Below are 23,016 nucleotides of genomic sequence, written 5' to 3' on the forward strand. Positions count from 1 at the left end.
GCTCCTCTGTCCTCTCCTCCCCTCACCTGCTCCTCTGCCCCTCCATCTCCCGCTGCAGCTCCTCGTGTTGCTCCAGCAGGGCGACGGTTGAGGCCATGTCAGCGGCGGGCTCCTCCTGCAGGAGGCGGTCCTGCACAGATCCCATCCAGCGCTGCAGCTCCTTGGCCTGCTGCTGGAAGCTCTGCAGCCTCCTGGCCTCCTCCAGGAGGCGCTGTCTGTCAGCCGCCTGCTGCTTCACCTGAGAGAAAAATCATGAGGTACATGTCGTGCACACAACGCACTTACATGGGAGGAAAAACAAAAAGCAACAAAATAAAGAAAAAAGGAGTTTTAAAAATGTGGTTTCTGGTCAGGCGGTCTGAACGCTGACGTGTCGGGTGACACCATGACACTCTGACGGCGGTACTAATGAAATTACTGTAATTCATTTTTTTACTAATTTTCTTTCGATATTTTAAATTTTATGACTGATTGATTGATTGATGGCACCTCGTTCTTAAAATGACCCTACATAATTTACATCCACACACAGGGAAAGGGAGAAGCTTTTAGATTCATAAATGGGTTAACTGAAACAAACTTCATTTCAATAATAATAGTAATGAGCTGGTGAGAGGGCAGTCACAGGTTTCTGTTTCCACGGTTTAAGAGCAGATTCCAACGACACAGAGCAGCACCGTCTGCAAAAACTACTGCTCCTGGACTGAATGTCATGAACAGAGTTTGAATTTCACATCAACAAAAACACCATAAATCCTTCCAGGTGTTTTATCAGACCAGGAAATGAACCCTGAGGTTGTTTTTCTCTTCTTGTTAGTTTATAACCGACTTGCCAGGGGAGTCCAGTCTACAGATCAGAGGACGCTCCGGTGAGATGAGCAGCTCTCAGATCAGTTTGGTCTGCAGTCGACCCTCACCTGCTCCAGCAGAGCCTCCAGCGCCCGAACCTCCTCCAGGATGGCTGCACTCTCCGCCGGGCTGCAGTCCTGCTTCCTGCACAAAGACAAGAGACAACACTGATCAGCACAGCGACATGAGCACACTGCAGCGTGGACTTCTGACAGAAAACTGCTGCTTTTTAAACATCAACCAGTTCATTAAACACAGGAACTGAAATATGATAACATCTGTAACACTAATGCAAAATATGAGACCGAATTTTAATTTATTGTGGTATAAAAAACAATACGTATCACAGGTCAGAAAAATGATCCATACAGTGATCCCAAATGTGTGACGGTGTACTAGGGCCACTGTTGGAAGGAAAAAAATTTAACTCAGGATTTCCAAGATTAAAGTCCTAAATTTATGAGGAAAAAAACTGGGAAAAGTTGTTTTCCTTCTGCTATGGGATTTAGTAAGAAGGAAATCCTGCTGATTTTAGCCCAGAATAACAGAGTGTGTTTCTCATAAATTTTAAACTAAAACCACTGATTTAAAATCAAAGCCAGCGCCTCTCAGGTTCAGGTGTGGCAGGCCGAGCAGCAGGAGGCTCTTACATCTTGGCGACGCTCTTCAGGTAGGCGATCTTCCCCTCCAGGGCCTGGATGTCTCTGAGGGCCTGAGCCTGGTTCTTCTCCTCGGCCCGCAGGGTGGGCAGGGTGCAGCCCACGTCCACCGTGTCCAGGTGGGCCAGCTGGCCTCGGAGCTGCACCTTCGCCTCCTCGCAGCTCTGCAGGAAGGACCGGACGTCCGCCGTGCTGAGCAACTCGTGGCCTTTCTCGTCCTTCAGCCGCTGGATCCGATCCCACCTGGAAACATCAGAGCAGACGTGTAAGTCCGGCGGTTCAGTTCATCATAGACTTCAAGTGTTTATGCTAAGCTAACAGGAATGCTCAGTGTGCATTTGGTTCCATCAGGTGAGGCTGAATCGCAGGTGTTTCTCCACAGGGACTGACGTTGTACCTGTTGGAGATTTGTCTCTGCCTGGCCTGGATCTCTCTGTGTTTACTGTGCCGGCTCTTCACCAGCTCCTCCGCCAGCCGCATGACGTCGTCCAGCTGGCCCCGCCCACTCGCCAGCTCAGTCAGGAAGTTCTGAAACACGAAGGCGGAGTCAATAACTGTCATCTAAAAAAGCCCGCTGGTTTTGACGAGAAAAGCTAACACAATGCTAAGATGTTTTTTTTTTTTTTTTTTTTTTTTACTATTTTTAATGTTTTATTTTTTATTTCATTTTATTATATTATTTTATTCTATTTATTATACTGTATTATATTTTTTTATTTTGTTAAATTTTTTAATCTTTATTTTATTTCATTTAGTTCATGTTTTTTTTTTTTTTTTTTTTTTTTTTTTTTTTTTACTGAGCACTAATGATGGCACACATACATCCTGGCCATAATCTTAACTTTACACTCCTTTCACTTCCATGAAAATAATTATTAACAATTATTCTGAATGATGTTTGTTCATGAAGTCTGGTGGTCCTGGGTTTTTCAGAATCTTCTTAATACACAGGTTTTGGCTGTTATGAAGTGATCACAAAATAATGTTAAAATTCATTCATCTGGCCTGGCGGAGTCTTTACCTCGTATTTGGCCTGCACCGCCGCCACGTCGTGGGCGGAGCCACTGAAGGTGTTCAGGACGTTTTCCTTGTCTTCCATCCAGGACTCAAACTCCTGACAGCTGCTGTAGAAACGATGCAGACGCAGCGTCTCCTCCAGACTCCTCAGCTTCGACTGACAACACACACACGTCAAAATAAACTACCACTTTAAAGACTTCACACACATGAAAGTCACTGCAGTCTCAGCAAAACATGGAATAAAGTAAAAATCAGGGACACTATTTGCTGTTCACACAAAAAGCAGACTCTCTGTAAATCTGATTATTTTGGGGAGATTTTTCCCACAACTATTTACTGGCAGTCTGCAGAACATGTACTTCCGTGAGTTTTTCAGCCACGATCAGAGCAGATACACCCACAACAGGATTTAAAAAAAAAGAAGAGAGAGAGAGAGAGAGATCCGTGGTAGAGCGAGGCAGACAGTGAACTGCATTGAGAGACGACCGTAGTGGGAGAGAGGTGGTCGAGCGAGGTAGATGAAGTGAATGAAGACACACACACACACACACACACACACACACACACACACACACAGGAGTGAAAATATCCATAATAATTATATTAGGAAGCAGAGCAGTAACAGCTGGTGTCGTCGTCATGGCAACGTGATGTCACAGAGTCCCACATTGCTCTTATTTGCGCCCCATCAGGCCCTTAAACTCTCTCACACACACACTCACACACACTTCAGTGTTCACTGTGATCAAGCAGGTGTGTGAGGCTCAGGGCTCAGGGTCATTCTAAACACTGGACTACATTTCCCATGATGCCCTGCTGACCTTGAGCAGGCTGTGCAGGGCGCTGTAGTCCTGCTCCAGGCCGCTCTGCGCCGCCTCCACGGCGTCCCTCTGGTACTGCGGGTCGGGCAGCCATGTTGTCTGGATCTCCGTCGTGCTGCGCCGCATCGAGCGGCTCCGCCTCGGGGCGCTCAGCTTCCTGCTCGGGCTTTCTGCCGCGCCACTGGTGGAGAGGGGAGGGGTTTGGGGCGGAGCCTGTTTGGAGGGAGAGAGAGGAGCTATGATGCATTTATAACCTGAAATAACATCAATCATCAACACTGGCAATGTTTAGTATTGATCCCTAATATTATGCTTATGGTGTGTGTTGATGCTGATGGTGTGTGTTGATGCTGATGGTGTGTGTTGATGCTGATGGTGTGTCTTGATGCTTATGGTGTGTATTGATGGTGTGTGTTGATGCTGATGGTGTGTGTTAATGGTGTGTGTTGATGCTTATGGTGTGTGTTAATGCTGATGGTGTGTGTTGATGTTGATGGTGTGTGTTGATGCTGATGGTGTGTATTGATGGTGTGTGTTGATACTGATGGTGTGTGTTGATGCTGACGGTGTGTGTTGATGCTGATGGTGTGTGTTGATGCTGATGGTGTGTGTTGATGCTGATGGTGTGTATTGATGCTGATGGTGTGTATTGATGGTGTGTGTTGATACTGATGGTGTGTGTTGATGCTGACGGTGTGTGTTGATGCTGATGGTGTGTGTTGATGCTGATGGTGTGTGTTGCTGCTGATGGTGTGTGTTGATGCTGATGGTGTGTGTTGATGGTGTGTATTGATGGTGTGTGTTGATGTTGATGGTGTGTGTTGATGCTGATGGTGTGTGTTGATGATGTGTGTTGATACTGATGGTGTGTGTTGATGGTGTGTGTTGATGGTGTGTGTTGATGATGTGTGTTGATACTGATGGTGTGTGTTGATGGTGTGTGTTGATGGTGTGTATTGATACTGATGGTGTGTGTTGATGGTGTGTATTGATGGTGTGTGTTGATGTTGATGGTGTGTGTTGATGCTGATGGTGTGTGTTGATGGTGTGTGTTGATGCTGATGGTGTGTGTTGATGGTGTGTGTTGATGTTGAGGGTGTGTGTTGATGCTGATGGTGTGTGTTGATGGTGTGTATTGATGGTGTGTGTTGATGTTGATGGTGTGTGTTGATGCTGATGGTGTGTGTTGATGGTGTGTATTGATGGTGTGTGTTGATGTTGATGGTGTGTGTTGATGCTGAGGGTGTGTGTGTGTGTGTTGATGTTGATGGTGTGTGTTGATGGTGTGTGTTGATGCTGACGGTGTGTGTTGATGGTGTGTGTTGATGTTGATGGTGTGTGTTGATGCTGATGGTGTGTGTTGATGGTGTGTGTTGATGTTGATGGTGTGTGTTGATGCTGATGGTGTGTGTTGATGCTGATGGTGTGTGTTGACGCTGATGGTGTGTGTTGATGTTGATGGTGTGTGTTGATGGTGTGTGTTGATGCTGATGGTGTGTGTTGATGCTGATGGTGTGTGTTGATGCTGATGGTGTGTGTTGATGGTGTGTGTTGATGCTGATGGTGTGTGTTGATGCTGATGGTGTGTGTTGATGGTGTGTGTTGATGGCGTGTGTTGATGCTGATGGTGTGTTGATGGTGTGTGTTGATGTTGATGGTGTGTGTTGATGCTGATGGTGTGTGTTGATGGTGTGTGTTGATGCTGATGGTGTGTGTTGATGCTGATAGTGTATGTTGATGGTGTGTGTTGATGTTGATGGTGTGTGTTGATGCTGATGGTGTGTGTTGATGGTGTGTGTTGATGCTGATGGTGTGTGTTGATGGTGTGTGTTGATGGCGTGTGTTGATGGTGTGTGTTGATGCTGATGGTGTGTGTTGATGCTGATGGTGTGTGTTGATGTTGATGGTGTGTGTTGATGCTGATGGTGTGTGTTGATGGTGTGTATTGATGGTGTGTGTTGATGTTGATGGTGTGTGTTGATGCTGATGGTGTGTGTTGATGTTGATGGTGTGTGTTGATGCTGATGGTGTGTGTTGATGGTGTGTGTTGATGTTGATGGTGTGTGTTGATGCTGATGGTGTGTGTTGATGGTGTGTATTGATGGTGTGTGTTGATGTTGATGGTGTGTGTTGATGCTGATGGTGTGTGTTGATGCTGATGGAGTGTGTTGATGCTGATGGTGTGTGTGTGTGTTGATGTTGATGGTGTGTGTTGATGCTGATGGTGTGTGTTGATGGTGTGTGTTGATGGAGTGTGTTGATGCTGATGGTGTGTGTTGATGTTGATGGTGTGTGTTGATGCTGATGGTGTGTGTTGATGTTGATGGTGTGTGTTGATGCTGATGGTGTGTGTTGATGGTGTGTGTTGATGTCGATGGTGTGTGTTGATACTGATGGTGTGTGTTGATGGTGATGGTGTGTGTTGATGCTGATGGTGTGTGTTGATGGTGTGTGTTGATGTTGATGGTGTGTGTTGATACTGATGGTGTGTGTTGATGGTGTGTGTTGATGTTGATGGTGTGTGTTGATGCTGATGGTGTGTGTTGATGCTGATGGTGTGTGTTGATGGTGTGTGTGTGTTGATGGTGTGTGTTGATACTGATGGTGTGTGTTGATGCTGATGGTGTGTGTTGATGGTGTGTGTTGATGGTGTGTGTTGATGCTGATGGTGTGTGTTGATGGTGTGTGTTGATACTGATGGTGTGTGTTGATGGTGATGGTGTGTGTTGATGCTGATGGTGTGTGTTGATGGTGTGTGTTGATGCTGACGGTGTGTGTTGATAGTGTGTGTTGATGCTGATGGTGTGTGTTGATGGTGTGTGTTGATGCTGATGGTGTGTGTTGATACTGATGGTATGTGTTGATGCTGAAGGTGTGTGTTGATACTGATGGTGTGTGTTGATGCTGATGGTGTGTGTTGATACTGATGGTGTGTGTTGATGCTGATGGTGTGTGTTGATGCTGATGGTGTGTGTTGATGGTGTGTGTTGATGCTGACGGTGTGTGTTGATGCTGATGGTGTGTGTTGATGGTGTGTGTTGATGCTGACGGTGTGTGTTGATAGTGTGTGTTGATGCTGATGGTGTGTGTTGATGGTGTGTGTTGATACTGATGGTGTGTGTTGATGCTGATGGTGTGTGTTAATACTGATGGTGTGTGTTGATGGTGTGTGTTGATGTTGATGGTGTGTGCTGATGGTGTGTGTTGATGGTGATGGTGTGTGTTGATGCTGATGGTGTGTGTTGATGGTGTGTGTTGATGGTGTGTGTTGATGCTGACGGTGTGTGTTGATAGTGTGTGTTGATGCTGATGGTGTGTGTTGATGGTGTGTGTTGATACTGATGGTGTGTGTTGATGCTGATGGTGTGTGTTAATACTGATGGTGTGTGTTGATGGTGTGTGTTGATGTTGATGGTGTGTGCTGATGGTGTGTGTTGATGCTGATGGTGTGTGTTGATGTTGATGGTGTGTGTTGATACTGATGGTGTGTGTTGATGGTGTGTGTTGATGTTGATGGTGTGTGTTGATGCTGATGGTGTGTGTTGATGCTGATGGTGTGTGTTGATGGTGTGTGTGTGTTGATGGTGTGTGTTGATACTGATGGTGTGTATTGATGGTGTGTGTTGATGGTGTGTGTTGATGCTGATGGTGTGTGTTGATGGTGTGTGTTGATACTGATGGTGTGTGTTGATGGTGATGGTGTGTGTTGATGCTGATGGTGTGTGTTGATGGTGTGTGTTGATGCTGACGGTGTGTGTTGATAGTGTGTGTTGATGCTGATGGTGTGTGTTGATGGTGTGTGTTGATGCTGATGGTGTGTGTTGATACTGATGGTGTGTGTTGATGCTGATGGTGTGTGTTGATGCTGATGGTGTGTGTTGATGGTGTGTGTTGATGCTGACGGTGTGTGTTGATGCTGATGGTGTGTGTTGATGGTGTGTGTTGATGCTGATGGTGTGTGTTGATGGTGTGTGTTGATGGAGTGTGTTGATGCTGATGGTGTGTGTTGATGTTGATGTGTGTGTTGATGCTGATGGTGTGTGTTGATGTTGATGGTGTGTGTTGATGCTGATGGTGTGTGTTGATGGTGTGTGTTGATGTCGATGGTGTGTGTTGATACTGATGGTGTGTGTTGATGGTGATGGTGTGTGTTGATGCTGATGGTGTGTGTTGATGGTGTGTGTTGATGTTGATGGTGTGTGTTGATACTGATGGTGTGTGTTGATGGTGTGTGTTGATGTTGATGGTGTGTGTTGATGCTGATGGTGTGTGTTGATGCTGATGGTGTGTGTTGATGGTGTGTGTGTGTTGATGGTGTGTGTTGATACTGATGGTGTGTGTTGATGCTGATGGTGTGTGTTGATGGTGTGTGTTGATGGTGTGTGTTGATGCTGATGGTGTGTGTTGATGGTGTGTGTTGATGCTGATGGTGTGTGTTGATGGTGTGTGTTGATACTGATGGTGTGTGTTGATGGTGATGGTGTGTGTTGATGCTGATGGTGTGTGTTGATGGTGTGTGTTGATGCTGACGGTGTGTGTTGATAGTGTGTGTTGATGCTGATGGTGTGTGTTGATGGTGTGTGTTGATGCTGATGGTGTGTGTTGATACTGATGGTGTGTGTTGATGCTGATGGTGTGTGTTGATACTGATGGTGTGTGTTGATGCTGATGGTGTGTGTTGATGCTGATGGTGTGTGTTGATGCTGATGGTGTGTGTTGATGGTGTGTGTTGATGCTGACGGTGTGTGTTGATGCTGATGGTGTGTGTTGATGGTGTGTGTTGATGCTGACGGTGTGTGTTGATAGTGTGTGTTGATGCTGATGGTGTGTGTTGATGGTGTGTGTTGATACTGATGGTGTGTGTTGATGCTGATGGTGTGTGTTAATACTGATGGTGTGTGTTGATGGTGTGTGTTGATGTTGATGGTGTGTGCTGATGGTGTGTGTTGATGGTGATGGTGTGTGTTGATGCTGATGGTGTGTGTTGATGGTGTGTGTTGATGCTGACGGTGTGTGTTGATAGTGTGTGTTGATGCTGATGGTGTGTGTTGATGGTGTGTGTTGATACTGATGGTGTGTGTTGATGCTGATGGTGTGTGTTAATACTGATGGTGTGTGTTGATGGTGTGTGTTGATGTTGATGGTGTGTGCTGATGGTGTGTGTTGATGCTGATGGTGTGTGTTGATGTTGATGGTGTGTGTTGATACTGATGGTGTGTGTTGATGGTGTGTGTTGATGTTGATGGTGTGTGTTGATGCTGATGGTGTGTGTTGATGCTGATGGTGTGTGTTGATGGTGTGTGTGTGTTGATGGTGTGTGTTGATACTGATGGTGTGTATTGATGGTGTGTGTTGATGGTGTGTGTTGATGCTGATGGTGTGTGTTGATGGTGTGTGTTGATACTGATGGTGTGTGTTGATGGTGATGGTGTGTGTTGATGCTGATGGTGTGTGTTGATGGTGTGTGTTGATGCTGACGGTGTGTGTTGATAGTGTGTGTTGATGCTGATGGTGTGTGTTGATGGTGTGTGTTGATGCTGATGGTGTGTGTTGATACTGATGGTGTGTGTTGATGCTGATGGTGTGTGTTGATGCTGATGGTGTGTGTTGATGGTGTGTGTTGATGCTGACGGTGTGTGTTGATGCTGATGGTGTGTGTTGATGGTGTGTGTTGATGCTGACGGTGTGTGTTGATAGTGTGTGTTGATGCTGATGGTGTGTGTTGATGGTGTGTGTTGATACTGATGGTGTGTGTTGATGCTGATGGTGTGTGTTAATACTGATGGTGTGTGTTGATGGTGTGTGTTGATGTTGATGGTGTGTGCTGATGGTGTGTGTTGATGCTGACGGTGTGTGTTGATGCTGATGGTGTGTGTAGATGGTGTGTGTTGATGGTGTGTGTTGATGCTGACGGTGTGTGTTGATGCTGATGGTGTGTGTTGATGGTGTGTGTTGATGCTGATGGTGTGTGTTGATGGTGTGTGTTGATGCTGACGGTGTGTGTTGATGGTGTGTGTTGATGCTGATGGAGTGTGTTGATGGTGTGTGTTGATGCTGATGGTGTGTGTTGATGGTGTGTGTTGATGCTGATGGAGTGTGTTGATGGTGTGTGTTGATGCTGATGGTGTGTGTTGATGGTGTGTGTTGATGCTGACGGTGTGTGTTGATACTGATGGTGTGTGTTGATGCTGATGGTGTGTGTTGATACTGATGGTGTGTGTTGATGCTGATGGTGTGTGTTGATGGTGTGTGTTGATGCTGACGGTGTGTGTTGATGCTGATGGTGTGTGTTGATGGTGTGTGTTGATGCTGACGGTGTGTGTTGATAGTGTGTGTTGATGCTGATGGTGTGTGTTGATGTTGATGGTGTGTGTTGATGCTGATGGTGTGTGTTGATGGTGTGTGTTGATGCTGATGGTGTGTGTTGATACTGATGGTGTGTGTTGATGGTGTGTGTTGATGCTGATGGTGTGTGTTGATGCTGATGGTGTGTGTTGATGCTGATGGTGTGTGTTGATGGTGTGTGTTGATGCTGATGGTGTGTGTTGATGCTGACGGTGTGTGTTGATGCTGATGGTGTGTGTTGATGGTGTGTGTTGATGGTGATGGTGTGTGTTGATACTGATGGTGTGTGTTGATGCTGATGGTGTGTGTTGATGCTGATGGTGTGTGTTGATGCTGATGGTGTGTGTGTGTGCGTGTGTGTGTGTGTGTGTGTGTGTGTGTGTGTGTGTGTGTGTGTGTGTGTGTGTGTGTGGTCCGTACGGCGGCCGGCAGCAGGTTCAGGTAGGTTTTGGGGATGAGCTGCTGGTTTCCTCTGCTGTCTCGGGCCAGGACTTTGTCTCCGTCCGGCTCTGAGCTGATGACGCTCACGACCTCGTTCCTGTCCCAGGGCACCGAGCCTGCGGGGACACGGGACACGGCAGCGCCTTCACATCAACACGTCCCAACACACAGCAGGACGCTCGTCTGCCGGCTGCCGTTACGTTCAACCAGCTCCCGTCACAGCAGATTAAACCAATCCTCCATGTGTAACTGTATTTATATGAGTCTGTTTTTTCTGTTGTTAACCCTCCTGTCATCTCTGGGGTTAATCTGACCCACTTCAATGTTTAACGTCTCTAAATTCATAATTAACGTTGTTTTTTTGCTTCATATTTCATGGCTTTTCCTAAATTAACAGGGATAAGCGGGTCAACATGAACATGATGATGTGTCTTCAGGTTCCTGGACACGTTTTGTAGCGTCAGTGTTTCTCTGGCCTCAGTTTGACCTGCAGCCTCTTTCAGCTGCACAAAACACAAGAAACATCATTCATCAACATTTTACCCACATTTGTTCCTGTTGTTTTGGACACTGAGGAGCGAGAACATGACCTTTATAATCTGCAGAGAACTGCCCTCTGCTTTAGAGCCTCACCTGACATAACACACCTGGAACATAACACACCTGGAACATAACACACCTGAAGCATAACACACCTGGAGCAACAGAACCACACCTGTGGTAACATAATGGCTCATGAACTTGGGTAACAATTTTTATTATCGTCAGTCTCTGGAGATTTAAATTAGTGGGGTCAAAATGAGTCCAACTGATAAAGAATGTTAGTAAATTTGAAGGCAGCAGGACGGTTAATGCATTTTTTACCTTTATTTTACCAGGGAAAAAAATCCCACTGAGATTAAAAATCTGTTTTGCCAGCGAGTCTTGGCCAAAATGTCAGAAGATCAACACGTATGTCGTAAACATAATAGATCAAGCAAACCATACAGAGACAGATAATAATCCCTTCATTATTATCACTATCACATCTATTTTATTAAAGTTTGATTTGAATTAATTAAACATTTCAATTAAACTATTAAAGTTTTCTTAGTGTTTTATCTCTTTATGATGTAATGATGAGAACTCCTATAACATAGAGATTATTACTACTGAAGTAGTATCATTGTCATTATTTGCACAGGATTCATTTTCAGCACAAAGTGCAGCATAAAGTAGCTGGTGACACACCTGTGCAGGTAACAGACTCACTCTCTCTGCTTACCTCTGCTGTATCTGAAGCGGACCTTGGCTTTGCTCTCCTGCCTCCCAGCACCCGTCCCACCTCTGGCGCTGGGTGATGATGTCACAGAGCCAGGCCCCTCCTCCTCATCAGATGAGTCGCTGTACTGGGTCTTCTTGCTCTGCTGAGGCTCCGCCTACGACAGGAAGTGGAAATGTTTCCGCCGTCTTTAAATCGTTCAAATTTACGAAACAAAAGTTTCACGTTTTGCTCCAACTGGTCAACAGTCTGACGGCACTTCCACCCACTTGGACTGGAAACAGTGAAACCTGTTTTAAAATGAAGCTGAACCTGAAGGCAGCACACGGGGAGAGCCTGACACACAGAATCACTTCAAACAAAAACCGACAGCGTGTCACAGACGCCACAGCGCCTCCTGCTGGCAACGCCTTCCACTCTGCTCCACTCTAGAAAGATCTGCCTGTCTATCCAACTGTCTGTCCTACTGTGTGTGTGTAAGTGTGTGTGTGAGTGTGTGTGAGTGTGCGTGTGTGTGTGTGCGTGTGTGTGTGAGTGTGTGTGAGTGTGTGAGTGTGTGTGTGTGAGTGTGTGTGTGTGTGAGTGTGTGTGTGTGTGTGTGTGTGTGTGTCCTCACAGTGAGAGCAGTCAGCTGTGCAGCGTTCTTCGCCTGCTCCGTCAGCCTCTTCATCTCTGAGCCGTAAGCCGCCATCTCCTTGTCCAGCCGCAGGTGGCGCTGCAGCAGTGCCGCCGTGCTCAACTCGTCTTTCCCATGATCCTCGCTGGTCAGCAGCGGTTTCCTGTCGCCCAGCCAGGAGTTGGCCTCCGCCACGTCTGCAAAGTACTGAGCAGAGGAGAGGAGGCTGCTGTCAGCGAGCACCAGCTCAGGTCAGGTATGAATGTGTTCACCAAATTTTACGGCAAATGGAAACAATAATTTCAAAATATGTTAGAATAAAAAATGAGCAGGATACTTATTTATTTATTTATTTATTTATTTATTTAGCTAATTTTGGTTAATTTTCTTTCAATTTATTTTTAATATGTATCTCTAATAATAATAATTAAAATTTCTACATTTGTCCAAATTTTCTGGTCATTTTCAGGTAATTTTCTTGTACATTTTATTCATTTATTTATTTATTTATTTATTTATTTATTGGTCGCTGATTTTCTGCTCTTTCTTTTAGTAATTTTCCAAAAATATTCTTCTGTAATTTTGTGGTAATTTCATGATAATTTTACTCCATTTTTTATTTTTTTGACAATGCTTTAGCTAATTTTGTAGTAATTTCATGGTAAATTTTTATGATTGTAATAAAAAGAATCAAGTGAATTTGCTCATTTTTCAAAGGGTTATGGGTAAATTATTTTATGTTTCCTAACATCTGCCGTCCCTCCGGCTCACAGTTGCACACGGACCTGCTTGATGGTGGCGGCGGCCTGCAGGCGGCTGCGTCGGGCCGCCACCTCGTCGCTCAGCCGGCTCCACTGCTTCTTCAGGGCTCGGATCCACTTCTGCACGGCCCGCTGGCTCTCCGGGCTCGGCCTCGCCAGCAGGTCCTGGCCCCGGCCCACAACTCCCTGGAACAGAGCCTGCTGGGCCTGCAGCTCCGCCTCCAGCACCTGGAACCAGACGGAGCGCTCAGAAAAGATCTTTAACTCCTTTACAAACAAGCAAACGCCAAATCCTGTACAGAAATCTAACCCATGAACATATATCAAAGTCACACTTTTGCTGATTTGAAAATCACCAAATATGGAACTGCCAGCTTTCCGACTTTTTGAAAGTGACAAAGTACGATACAAAAGTGTGTGTGTGTGTGTGTGTGTGTGTGTGTGTGTGTGTGTGTGCGTCTGTGACCTTGTGTTTGTGTGCAGCCAGCTGGATGTGGCTGAGGTCGCGTCCCAGGCCGGCGGTCTGCAGCGGCAGCCAGCGCTCGTACAGCCACGCCTCCAACTCCTCACAGTCCCGGAAAAACTCAAAGAGCCGCAGCTGAGCCTCCAACTGCCTCCTCCTGCGGGGGGATCTGTGTCATCTTCACTGATCCTTGTGTTTCATTGATTTATACTTTTACTTTTATGTAACATTTAAAGTCCCTCTCCACTCAGAAATGAGTTTTTTTCTGTTTCTGCCTCCTAAAGTGTGTGAGCTGGGCTCTGCAATTTTCTTTAGTGGCACAGGACAGGATTTCCACGTTCTTTGAACACAGAGCTCTCCATCTCGAGTGTTTTATTTTTCAATTATTTGTTTGTTTGTTTGTTTTTTTTAAGATTATTTTTTGGCATTTCTGCTTTACTTGACCGTGACAGGAAAGGCATGTGAGATATCGGAGTGGCAAAAGTGTTTCATTTTGAATAAAACACAACCAGACCAAACTGGAAACGGCTGCTTCACATCAACAGTGTTAGTGGAACTAAGAGACTGACTGAAGAAAATATTGTTTTTCATGGTTAGATTTTCAAATCTGGCATAATGTTAATGACGGTGGCAGGAGGGGACAATTTGCATTTTCATAGATCTGCGCATTTTTAATTGGCAAGATTTAGAATTGCATTTAAGGCACTCAGGAATTTATTTTCATGGGAAAAAAAATCTTCAAACTATCCAACACTGATGAACAGAGGTTCTTTTTAAGGGAGTTAATGAATGACTGGAGGGGGACGAGGGAGGAGGAGATGATGGAGGAGAGAAGGAGTTGCAGAGAGAGAGAGATGAAGACGAGTAGAAGGAGGGAACAAAGATGGAGAGGAGAGGAGGAGATGGAGGAGGAAAAACAGGAGGAGGAGCAGGAGGAGGAGGAGGGGAGAAAGAGGATAAATGACGGTGGAGGTGAAACCTGCTGCTGCTGAGAGACACCAGAGATTTGTACTGAGCATCCAGAGCTTTGACCCTGATGTGAACCTGCTGACCTTCTGTCACCTTCACCTGGGAGAGAGACAGACAGACAGAGAGACAGACAGAGAGACAGACAGAGACAGAGAGAGAGAGACAGATCTGATTAAATAATGCAATCAAATCAATAAACAGAAATCTCTGAGGCGTTGAACTTGTGCAGTGCTTTTTGTATTCCTCTGGCACTTCTTCTCCTCCGTCTTTCTCCATTCCTTCTTCTGGTTTTCTGCACGGCAAACCAAATTATTCCATAGAGGAGAGGAGAACTAAGGAAATGTTCCTGCACAGTGTTTATCTGACGGCTGCAGTTACATCCCAGGTCAAAAAGCAGCGTACTTCAGTGTGTCAGAAACATAATTTAATAATCAAAAAGCTATTACAAGTACACTGTTACTTGTTGTGCTTATTTTTCTTCTTTCTGGTTTAATTTGTGGATGAAACCTGAGAAAATTCACTAGACTGCTTAAAAAAAAAAAAAAAAATGATTCCAACAAAATTAATAGAAAAATAGTAAATAAAAAAAAAAGTCAGAGTTTTTTGTTTTTGTTTTGTTCTGTCTGTGCAGTGAGGACCTTGAGCGCCGAGCTGCTGATGGAGCTGATGGTTTCTCCGTGAGCGGAGATCTGAGCCTCCAGCAGGTCCTGTTTCTGCAGCAGAGACTCCACCTCGGCCAGCTGCTTCCCCAGCTCTGTGGAGCCGGCCTGGGCCTGCACACACACACACACACACACACACACACACACACACACACACACGTATACATCTATGCACATGTTTTTTTGCACATTGGGTACTTAGATCTCTAGTGTCATCTTTTATTCTTTATTTTTTATTTATTTAATCTTGTAATCTGTGGATACTGTTGAAAACTGTGAATTTCCTTCGGGATGAATAAAGTATCTATCTATCTATCTATCTACACACACACACACACAGCACAGCACAGTTTATTAACACAACATGCACTCATTCATCAAATTACAGTGAACACAACAGAGAGCTAAACAGAGTCAAATGAACGGTGGTCGGTTGGACTTTTCCAGAAAATCAGCTCCGTAAATCTTAATTTTTTTTTTTTACTTTGCATGGATTTCACCTCAGCTTATAATCCTGTCAGCATTAGAAATATTGACAGGAACAGTCCAGTTACTGATCAGAATCAGAATCAGAATCAGAATAACAACAACTCCCACTCCAAGTAAGTAAGTAAAAAGTAAGTAAAAAGAGCAAATAGTCAAGAAAAATAAAGAAACGAATATAAATATATGTATAAATATAAATATAAATATAAATATAAATATATATAGAATAAAAAAATATGTACAAGTGCAAACATGGACAGGAGTTATTGTACTACAGGTTATTGCACATAAGTATGGTATTGAATATGGATTATTGCACAATATGGATTATTGCACAATCAATATCTGGAATCAAATGGACTGATCAGTTTAGAGCATTTAGCCCCACTGACCGCCACATATTCTGCTCTGTTTAGCTCAGTGCTGCCCCCACTGGACACAACACCAAACTGCACAGGACGAGGCTCAGATTTAAATCTCTGCAGGATTTGACTTCACTTTGCCAGAGAACAGGAAATAAAAACTAGAACATTTTGAATGTGCTCTATTATCCAAGAGCAGGTTATGGAAGGGGGCGTGGCTTAAGTATAAAGGGAGGAGCTAACCCACACCCACTGAGCAAATAGAAAAGATCTGAAAGCAACAATCACATAATAAGAGAGATGAAACTAAAGGAGCCGGTTAAAGAGGCCGAGGGTCGCACTCCAGACTTTTATTTTCGGTCTCAGTAAGTTTTGCTGCAGCTGCACTGTCTTCATTTACGCCTTAAATAAAACAAAATGAAAGGTCATATTGTTACTATTATTAAGGAAACTCCAACTTGCATCTTCACACTTTACCTTCCAGTATTTCACCTCCTCCAGTCCTCCTCTGATGTTCAGAAATAACTCAACAGCACCGCCAACTTTCTTAAAAAACACATTTGATTTATTATTTTTCATTTATTATTTTATGCTATTTGGCTTGGTTTCACTGTGTTGTCTGTATTCTGTTTTTTATTCTTGTTTTAATTATTCTGTTGTTTGCCCAGAATAATTTCCAGTTTATTAGTCACTCTGTTATCCACTGTTTAATGTGCTCTAAGGATTATCAGGTTATTATGAGTGGCTACATAGGAGTGAACTACAGATGCAAATCATGACTCAGCAGAATGGAAGCAGGAAGGGCGATAAGACTAAAATTAAAACAGATTTTTTCATAGTTTTATACAAGTGTACTTGGAGGAATAGTTCCATGATGCAGCCTTCTCGTTTACATTCTTGTTCTCTTTGCTTCAGTTTGGTCCCACACAACCATAATTCACACTGTTGTTTTTTTTTTTAATTCACATATTTCAGCTTAACATTTCTGAAAATATTGGAAATATCAGCTGCGCTTTACTTTGAAAACACTGTTTGCTCTATTCCTAAAGGTATCCTGTTTCCCCAGTTATTATTTTATTTTATCCTATTATTTTATCTTTATTTATCTTTATTATTCCTATAATTTTGATCTGATCATTTATCTTATTATTTCAATTTATTTAAAAAAAAAAATTAAAACAGCACTGATCTCATACAGTCCTTCATCTGTGCATCCTTTTTGATTTTCAACAGTTGAAATTTTACACCACAAAAACAGACAGATGCTCTCATGTCTCTAAAGCTGGAAAAGGGGAATTGTGAAGATTACACAGACACACACAAACACACACACAAACACACACACACACACACCTGCAGCTCTTGGAGCTCCTGGGAGACCAGCTCGATGTCTCGGAGGACACTCAGACTTTGGACTACATTTCCCAGCAGCCCTCTCTGCTCCTCCAGCTGCTGCAACAGGTTCTTCCAACGCCGGCTGATACTCTGCTCCCTGCCACACACACACACACACACACACACACACACAGATCAGTTAGTGGAACACCAGCTGCAACACCCCCAGCCTGATTGATGCAGGGATGTACGACAGTGGTTCAGGGCCACTGTAAGGAGAAAAAAATCATGAATCCAGGGACGGAGCTAATATTCAGAAAATAAAATTCTGAATATCAGACTAAAAAATGAAAATTCTGAGATTATAAATTCACAAATTTATAATCTGTGGGATCCAGTCTGAAGGAAATCCTGAGTCCAGAACCCCAATCTCCTCCTCAGCATCTGGACTCTGAAGAGACATTGCTGTGACTTGGGCCGATTTAGAAGAAAACAATCTGCTGATTCTGGGTCAGATCAGCAGGATCTCCTTTGCCCTCTGTGTCTATTTCTAGTTAAAACTCTGGAGGCAGAGTTTCTGAATTTATGGACAATTCAGTATGTTTTGCTAAAGCTGTGGTGGTAATCGGTGATAATAAAAAAACATTAATAATGAAAATGAAGAAGTGGATTAAAATCTCACCTGCTCATCACCTGCTCCTTGCTGTGGTAGTTTCCTCTCTCGATGCTCTCTGCCATCTCTCTCAGGGCACTGAACCGGGGCTCTCTGGCCTGGACGTCGGCGTTCAGCGCCTCCAGACTGCGGCGGGCCGCCAGCGCCTCCTCCAGGCCGGACAGAGACAGCGCCCGGACGTCCTGCCGGCGGATCAGCCGCAGCGTGTCCTCCACGTAGTTCTCCCTCAGCGCCGCCTGGGACCACAGGCATCACCATCAGCCTTTATTTTTATTGCATTTTTTAATTTCTGCTGTCAGTCCAGTTTATTTTCAGCTCAGTCTCCAGACTGGGTTTACTGGTCCCAGTTGAGTTGTTGTTGTGTGAAAATGTTGAGTTGGAGTTCAGATTCAGATTCAGATTCAGAAAACTTTATTTATCCCAAACGGGCAATTCAGTTTACAGCTCCCAGTTCACGCACAGCACAACAATACAACAATTATTCACTGGCCATACAACTCTAATGCTCAACTGTCAGTAAGTCAGGTGAGCTAATGGTTTCCCAGCAGCAACTTCTTGTACATGGCTCGTATGCAAAATTAAGTATTCAATCCAGGAAATGAATAAATAGAGAGAAAAAAAAAAAAAATAATAATAATAATAAATAATAAGTAAAAAGACAGCAAGCACAACCTACTCCTTAAAATTAGCATTCATCAGCCTGATGACTGAAGGGATAAAGGAGTTGGAGTAGCGATTTGTCTTCCTCGGGGGTGCATAATAGCGCCGCCCTGAGGGCATTAGAGTAAATCCACTGGACATGACATGATCTCCCTGCTTCACAATACATTTTGCTTTCTGGACCACACGTTTTTTCCATAGCACACTCAGGTCTGTTAGCTGGACTCCTATAATCCTGGAGCCGACTCTGACTATCTGATTAAGACTGTTCTTGTCCTTCACAGACAGACCGTTAAACCGACAAATAAAAGAGAAAGTTAAAAGACTCTCTACAAAAGAACGGTAAAAGGAACATAAAATGGTTTTAGAAACATTAAAAGAATTGAGCTTCCGCATCAAGTGGATTCTTTGTTGTCCCCGTTTGACAAGTGACTCTGTATTTTTGTCAAACTTTAGATGGGAGTCAAATGTGGTTCCTAAATATTTATAGGTATCCACGATTTGGACCGGTTCCCCATGTATCTGGCTGTTTTTTGGCTCTGCGCTATTATTCCTAAAATCAATGATCAGCTCCTTTGTTTTTGCTACATTAAGATCCAAGAAGTTGTCATCGCACCATTTGATAAAATCATTTAAAGCCAAGCCATGGTCTTGTGTTGTCAAGTTGAGCTGTTCTTGCTGTCAGTGTCAGTGGGAGTCAGTTGTTTTATTCTAATCTGGCCGCTGTTTGTCAGATTAGCTCTTTTCTTTGTGAAGGCAGAGACTCCCAGTCATGTCCACGTCCCAGTCTCAATAACCAGCAGCACCAACACACACTCACACACACATCTGACCTAAATGAGCAACACTCAAAGATACACCAGTATATTAGGGGAGAAAACAAGAGAAAAAAGAACAAATTCTGAGATTATAAAGTCACAAACTAGTTTTAACAGTTTTTTTCTCATAAATTTGTGAGTTTTCTCTCATCAGTTGACCACTTTAAAAATCGGTCAATATCCAAGTGTTTTTCTCATAAATCTACAAATTCAATCTTCTATATTTTTTTTTCTCTGAATATTTTTCCCTACAACGGCCCAAATATGCTGCCACAAAACTGAGATGCCAAAGACGCCATCTAAACTCCCCCAGCGTGTCCGGAGCGCCGCCACTTTGTGCTTTTTTTTGGATTTCCTGTTACCTTCTTTTTGGGGTTTTTTTGTATTTCCTGTTACCTTCTTTTTGGGTTTTTTTTTGTATTTCCTGTTACCTTCTTTTTGGGGGTTTTTTGTATTTCCTGTTACCTTCTTTTTTTTTTTTTGTATTTCCTGTTACCTTCTCTTTTGTGTTTTTTGTTGTATTTCCTGTTACCTTCTCTTTTTTGTTTTTTGTTTTTTTGTATTTCCTGTTACCTTCTCTTTTTTTTTTTTTTTTTTGTATTTCCTGTTACCTTCTTTTTGTTTTTTTTTTTTGTATTCCCTGTTACCTTCTTTTTATATATATATTTCCTGTTACCTTCTTTTTTTTTTTTTTGTATTTCCTGTTACCTTCTCTTTTGTTTTTTTTTTGTTGTATTTCCTGTTACCTTCTCTTTTTTGTTTTTTGTTTTTTTGTATTTCCTGTTACCTTCTCTTTTTTTTTTTTTTTTGTATTTCCTGTTACCTTCTTTTTGTTTTTTTTTTGTATTTCCTGTTACCTTCTTTTTGGGTTTTTTTTGGTATTTCCTGTTACCTTCTTTTTTTTTTTTGTATTTCCTGTTACCTTCTCTTTTGTGTTTTTTGTTGTATTTCCTGTTACCTTCTCTTTTTTGTTTTTTGTTTTTTTGTATTTCCTGTTACCTTCTCTTTTTTTTTTTGTTTTTCCTGTTACCTTCTTTTTTTTTTTTTTTTTGTATTCCCTGTTACCTTCTTTTTATATATATATTTCCTGTTACCTTCTTTTTTTTTTTTGTATTTCCTGTTACCTTCTCTTTTGTTTTTTTGTTGTATTTCCTGTTACCTTCTCTTTTTTGTTTTTTGTTTTTTTGTATTTCCTGTTACCTTCTCTTTTTTTGTTATTTTTTTTTGTATTTCCTGTTACCTTCTTTTTTTTTTTTTTGTATTTCCTGTTACCTTCTTTTTTTTTTTTTTTTTTTTGGTATTTCCTGTTACCTTCTTTTGTTTTGTTTTGTTTTGTTTTTTTGTATTTCCTGTTACCTTCTTCTTTTTTTTTTTTGTATTTCCTGTTACCTTCTTTTTGTTTGTTTGTTTGTTTTTTTTGTATTTCCTGTTACCTTCCTGGCGAACTTCTGGGCCAGCTGCTCCAGGTTCTGCAGCCGCAGCAGCGCCCCCTGCAGGGCTCGCTCTCTCTCATGCTCAGCTCTCTCCAACAAAACCCAGCTCTTCTCTATGTCACCCACGGTTTTACCTGCACACACACACACACACACACACACACACACAGAAAACTATGAGAAAGTGTGTTTGTGTTTGCATCTACAAATGTGTTTTTATGCTTGTGAGTATGTGTGTGTGTGTGTGTGTGTGTGTGTGTGAGTGTGTGTACCCTCTGGAGGAACGTAAGCCCATTGGTTGTTGGCTGCCAGCTGAGTCTTCAGACTGAACAGATGAGCCTCGATCGCCCCGCGTTCCTGAGGAGAGAGAGAACTGCATTTCGTCACGGCGTAGATAAAATTAAAGTTTTTTTAAGGACATTTTTCTTTTTATTTTATCATCACTCACTCATATTCAGCTGGGCGTGTGTGTGTGTGTGTGTGTGTGTGTGTGTGTGTGTGTGCTGCCTCCTCACCTGGTATTTCGGAGGTTTCTCCACGGTGCGATACATCTTAAAGGCCGACATCAGCGTCTGCATCTCCCTCAGAGAGTTGGGGAAGCTCCTGTCGTTCAGCTGCACCACCTTCAATCAATCAGTCGGTCAGTTAATCGATCAATACATATCAATACAAGGCTTGGTGTCGACAGACTGAAACACATTGCCGCTTCTAATTACCAAAATATGTTCAAACGTTTCGATGTTTAAGTGCTTTTTTTTTTTATCAAGATTTATTCATTCCACAACAAGACACAAATAAATATGAACAGCTAATTTATCAGCTGGTAAATATTAATTATTCATAATCCACAGCAAAACATAAATTCAGAAAAATAAAAAAGAATCTGTAAGGACGGGTATTTAACATAATTATCACTGCTGTACACATAGTTGGCGCTACAAACTAAAAAAAATATATTCATTAAGCGAAGAGCAGCCGTGTCAGTCGTACTTTTGATTTGAACTGATTTGAGTGTAAACAAAAATAAACCAGCCGGTGCTTTAATAGTTAATCTAAGATCATCTCTGGCAGAGACGGTCCGAAGTCAACAGCATCAACAATCAATATTTGATGTGAAAATATTGGCAAGTTTGACAACACTTCCAATCTAATGAAGCATCTCAAACACACACACACACACACACAACCTTAAAATGTTAACCTGAGGCAACAGGGCTGCACAGTGTTTGCGTAAAAATGTTAAACCGTTTTTTTTTCCTCACATGTACAAGTGTTGGACGAATAAATTGATTTAATTAAATGTCATACAGACGCAGTAACACAAGACTCTTCACAGGAGGGAGTGTGAGGAGCAGCCCGACACCCGGCGTCGGTGTCGGATTCCCAGTTTGACTCTGTCTGGTTCTTTCCTTTACCTTGGTTCTGATCCAGTGAAGCAGCTCCGACACCATTTTCTCATACCGGACTTTCATATCGTCCAGATCCTTCAGCATCCCCACGATCTGAGGGAAGAGACACAAGCACACACGGGAAATTACTGCATTATATTTCCTGCATTCAATTTGCAAAAAACAAACAAAAAAAAAGACTCTCCACACTGAAAGGAAGGTAAGAATCTAAGACGGCATTTTAGTGCCATTATAGGAAAAAAATATGGAGGGGGGTAACATTTTAAGAGAAAATCTCAGAATTTCCACGATCAAAGTCATACATTTACGAGGAGTACAACGGGAAATTCAGAGATTAAAAAGTCACAAAAGTACAAGAAAAAAAACTTTTTCTTTTACTTTTTGGCCAAGGAGCCACATGTGCTGACTTTGCGGGCGCTTGTGGCATATCAAGCCTGCAGCTGATGACCTCACCTGTTACTACGGTACATAACCCAGGTAACCACTAGAATGCCTCTAGATGGTTAGACCGCACCTGAAACACACCTGGTCCACTTGTTACGTCCAATACTTATCAATCAATCAATCAAATTTTATTTATATAGCACCTTTCAAACAAATGCATGATATTCAAGGTGCTTTACATCTTGATTGACAAATAAGCATAAAGAAGTGAAAGGACAAGGAGACCGATGCACGCTCATAAAATATGGTTAATTTTAAATAAATGAATAAATAAATAAATAAATAAATAAATAAATAAATAAAAATAAAATAAAATAAAATACTGAATAAAATATAAGAAGCAACAACAAAAAACATACTTAAGCCTGATGAAAATCCTGCACCTCAAATCTCAACATACACTAACAAAAGCTTGCCCACTGGATCCACGGGTTTAAAGAGTTAAAATAGTTTTGGCAGCCAAAGTTAGGAGGAGCTGCTGAAATGCTGCAGGAGGACAGAGGCTCTGAGGGCTGTCTGCTCCACGCTG

The 23,016-nt window shown here is 42.8% G+C and overlaps 1 protein-coding gene across 3 annotated transcripts in view; it reads right to left on the minus strand.

The window, feature by feature from the left end:
- sptbn5 (spectrin, beta, non-erythrocytic 5) overlaps positions 1-23,016 on the minus strand; it is an 89,805-nt gene that overhangs the window by 66,466 nt on the left and 323 nt on the right. For all 3 annotated transcript variants that reach the window (XM_030044087.1, XM_030044086.1, XM_030044088.1), the window contains exons 2-20: positions 22,050-22,136; positions 21,150-21,257; positions 20,907-20,991; positions 20,635-20,768; positions 17,733-17,959; positions 17,069-17,207; positions 14,844-14,978; positions 14,216-14,304; positions 13,240-13,393; positions 12,798-13,001; positions 12,013-12,219; positions 11,400-11,553; positions 10,115-10,251; positions 3,350-3,562; positions 2,530-2,682; positions 1,906-2,036; positions 1,500-1,751; positions 918-993; positions 27-238 (exon numbers count right to left, since the gene is read on the minus strand). In XM_030044087.1, coding sequence (XP_029899947.1) covers positions 27-238; positions 918-993; positions 1,500-1,751; positions 1,906-2,036; positions 2,530-2,682; positions 3,350-3,562; positions 10,115-10,251; positions 11,400-11,553; positions 12,013-12,219; positions 12,798-13,001; positions 13,240-13,393; positions 14,216-14,304; positions 14,844-14,978; positions 17,069-17,207; positions 17,733-17,959; positions 20,635-20,768; positions 20,907-20,991; positions 21,150-21,257; positions 22,050-22,136 — 2,897 coding nt within the window. The remainder of the gene's footprint in view (positions 1-26; positions 239-917; positions 994-1,499; positions 1,752-1,905; positions 2,037-2,529; positions 2,683-3,349; positions 3,563-10,114; positions 10,252-11,399; positions 11,554-12,012; positions 12,220-12,797; positions 13,002-13,239; positions 13,394-14,215; positions 14,305-14,843; positions 14,979-17,068; positions 17,208-17,732; positions 17,960-20,634; positions 20,769-20,906; positions 20,992-21,149; positions 21,258-22,049; positions 22,137-23,016) is intronic.

The sequence above is a fragment of the Myripristis murdjan genome, chromosome 22 (assembly GCF_902150065.1).
Source record: "Myripristis murdjan chromosome 22, fMyrMur1.1, whole genome shotgun sequence".
Classification (NCBI taxonomy): Eukaryota; Metazoa; Chordata; class Actinopteri; order Holocentriformes; family Holocentridae; genus Myripristis; species Myripristis murdjan.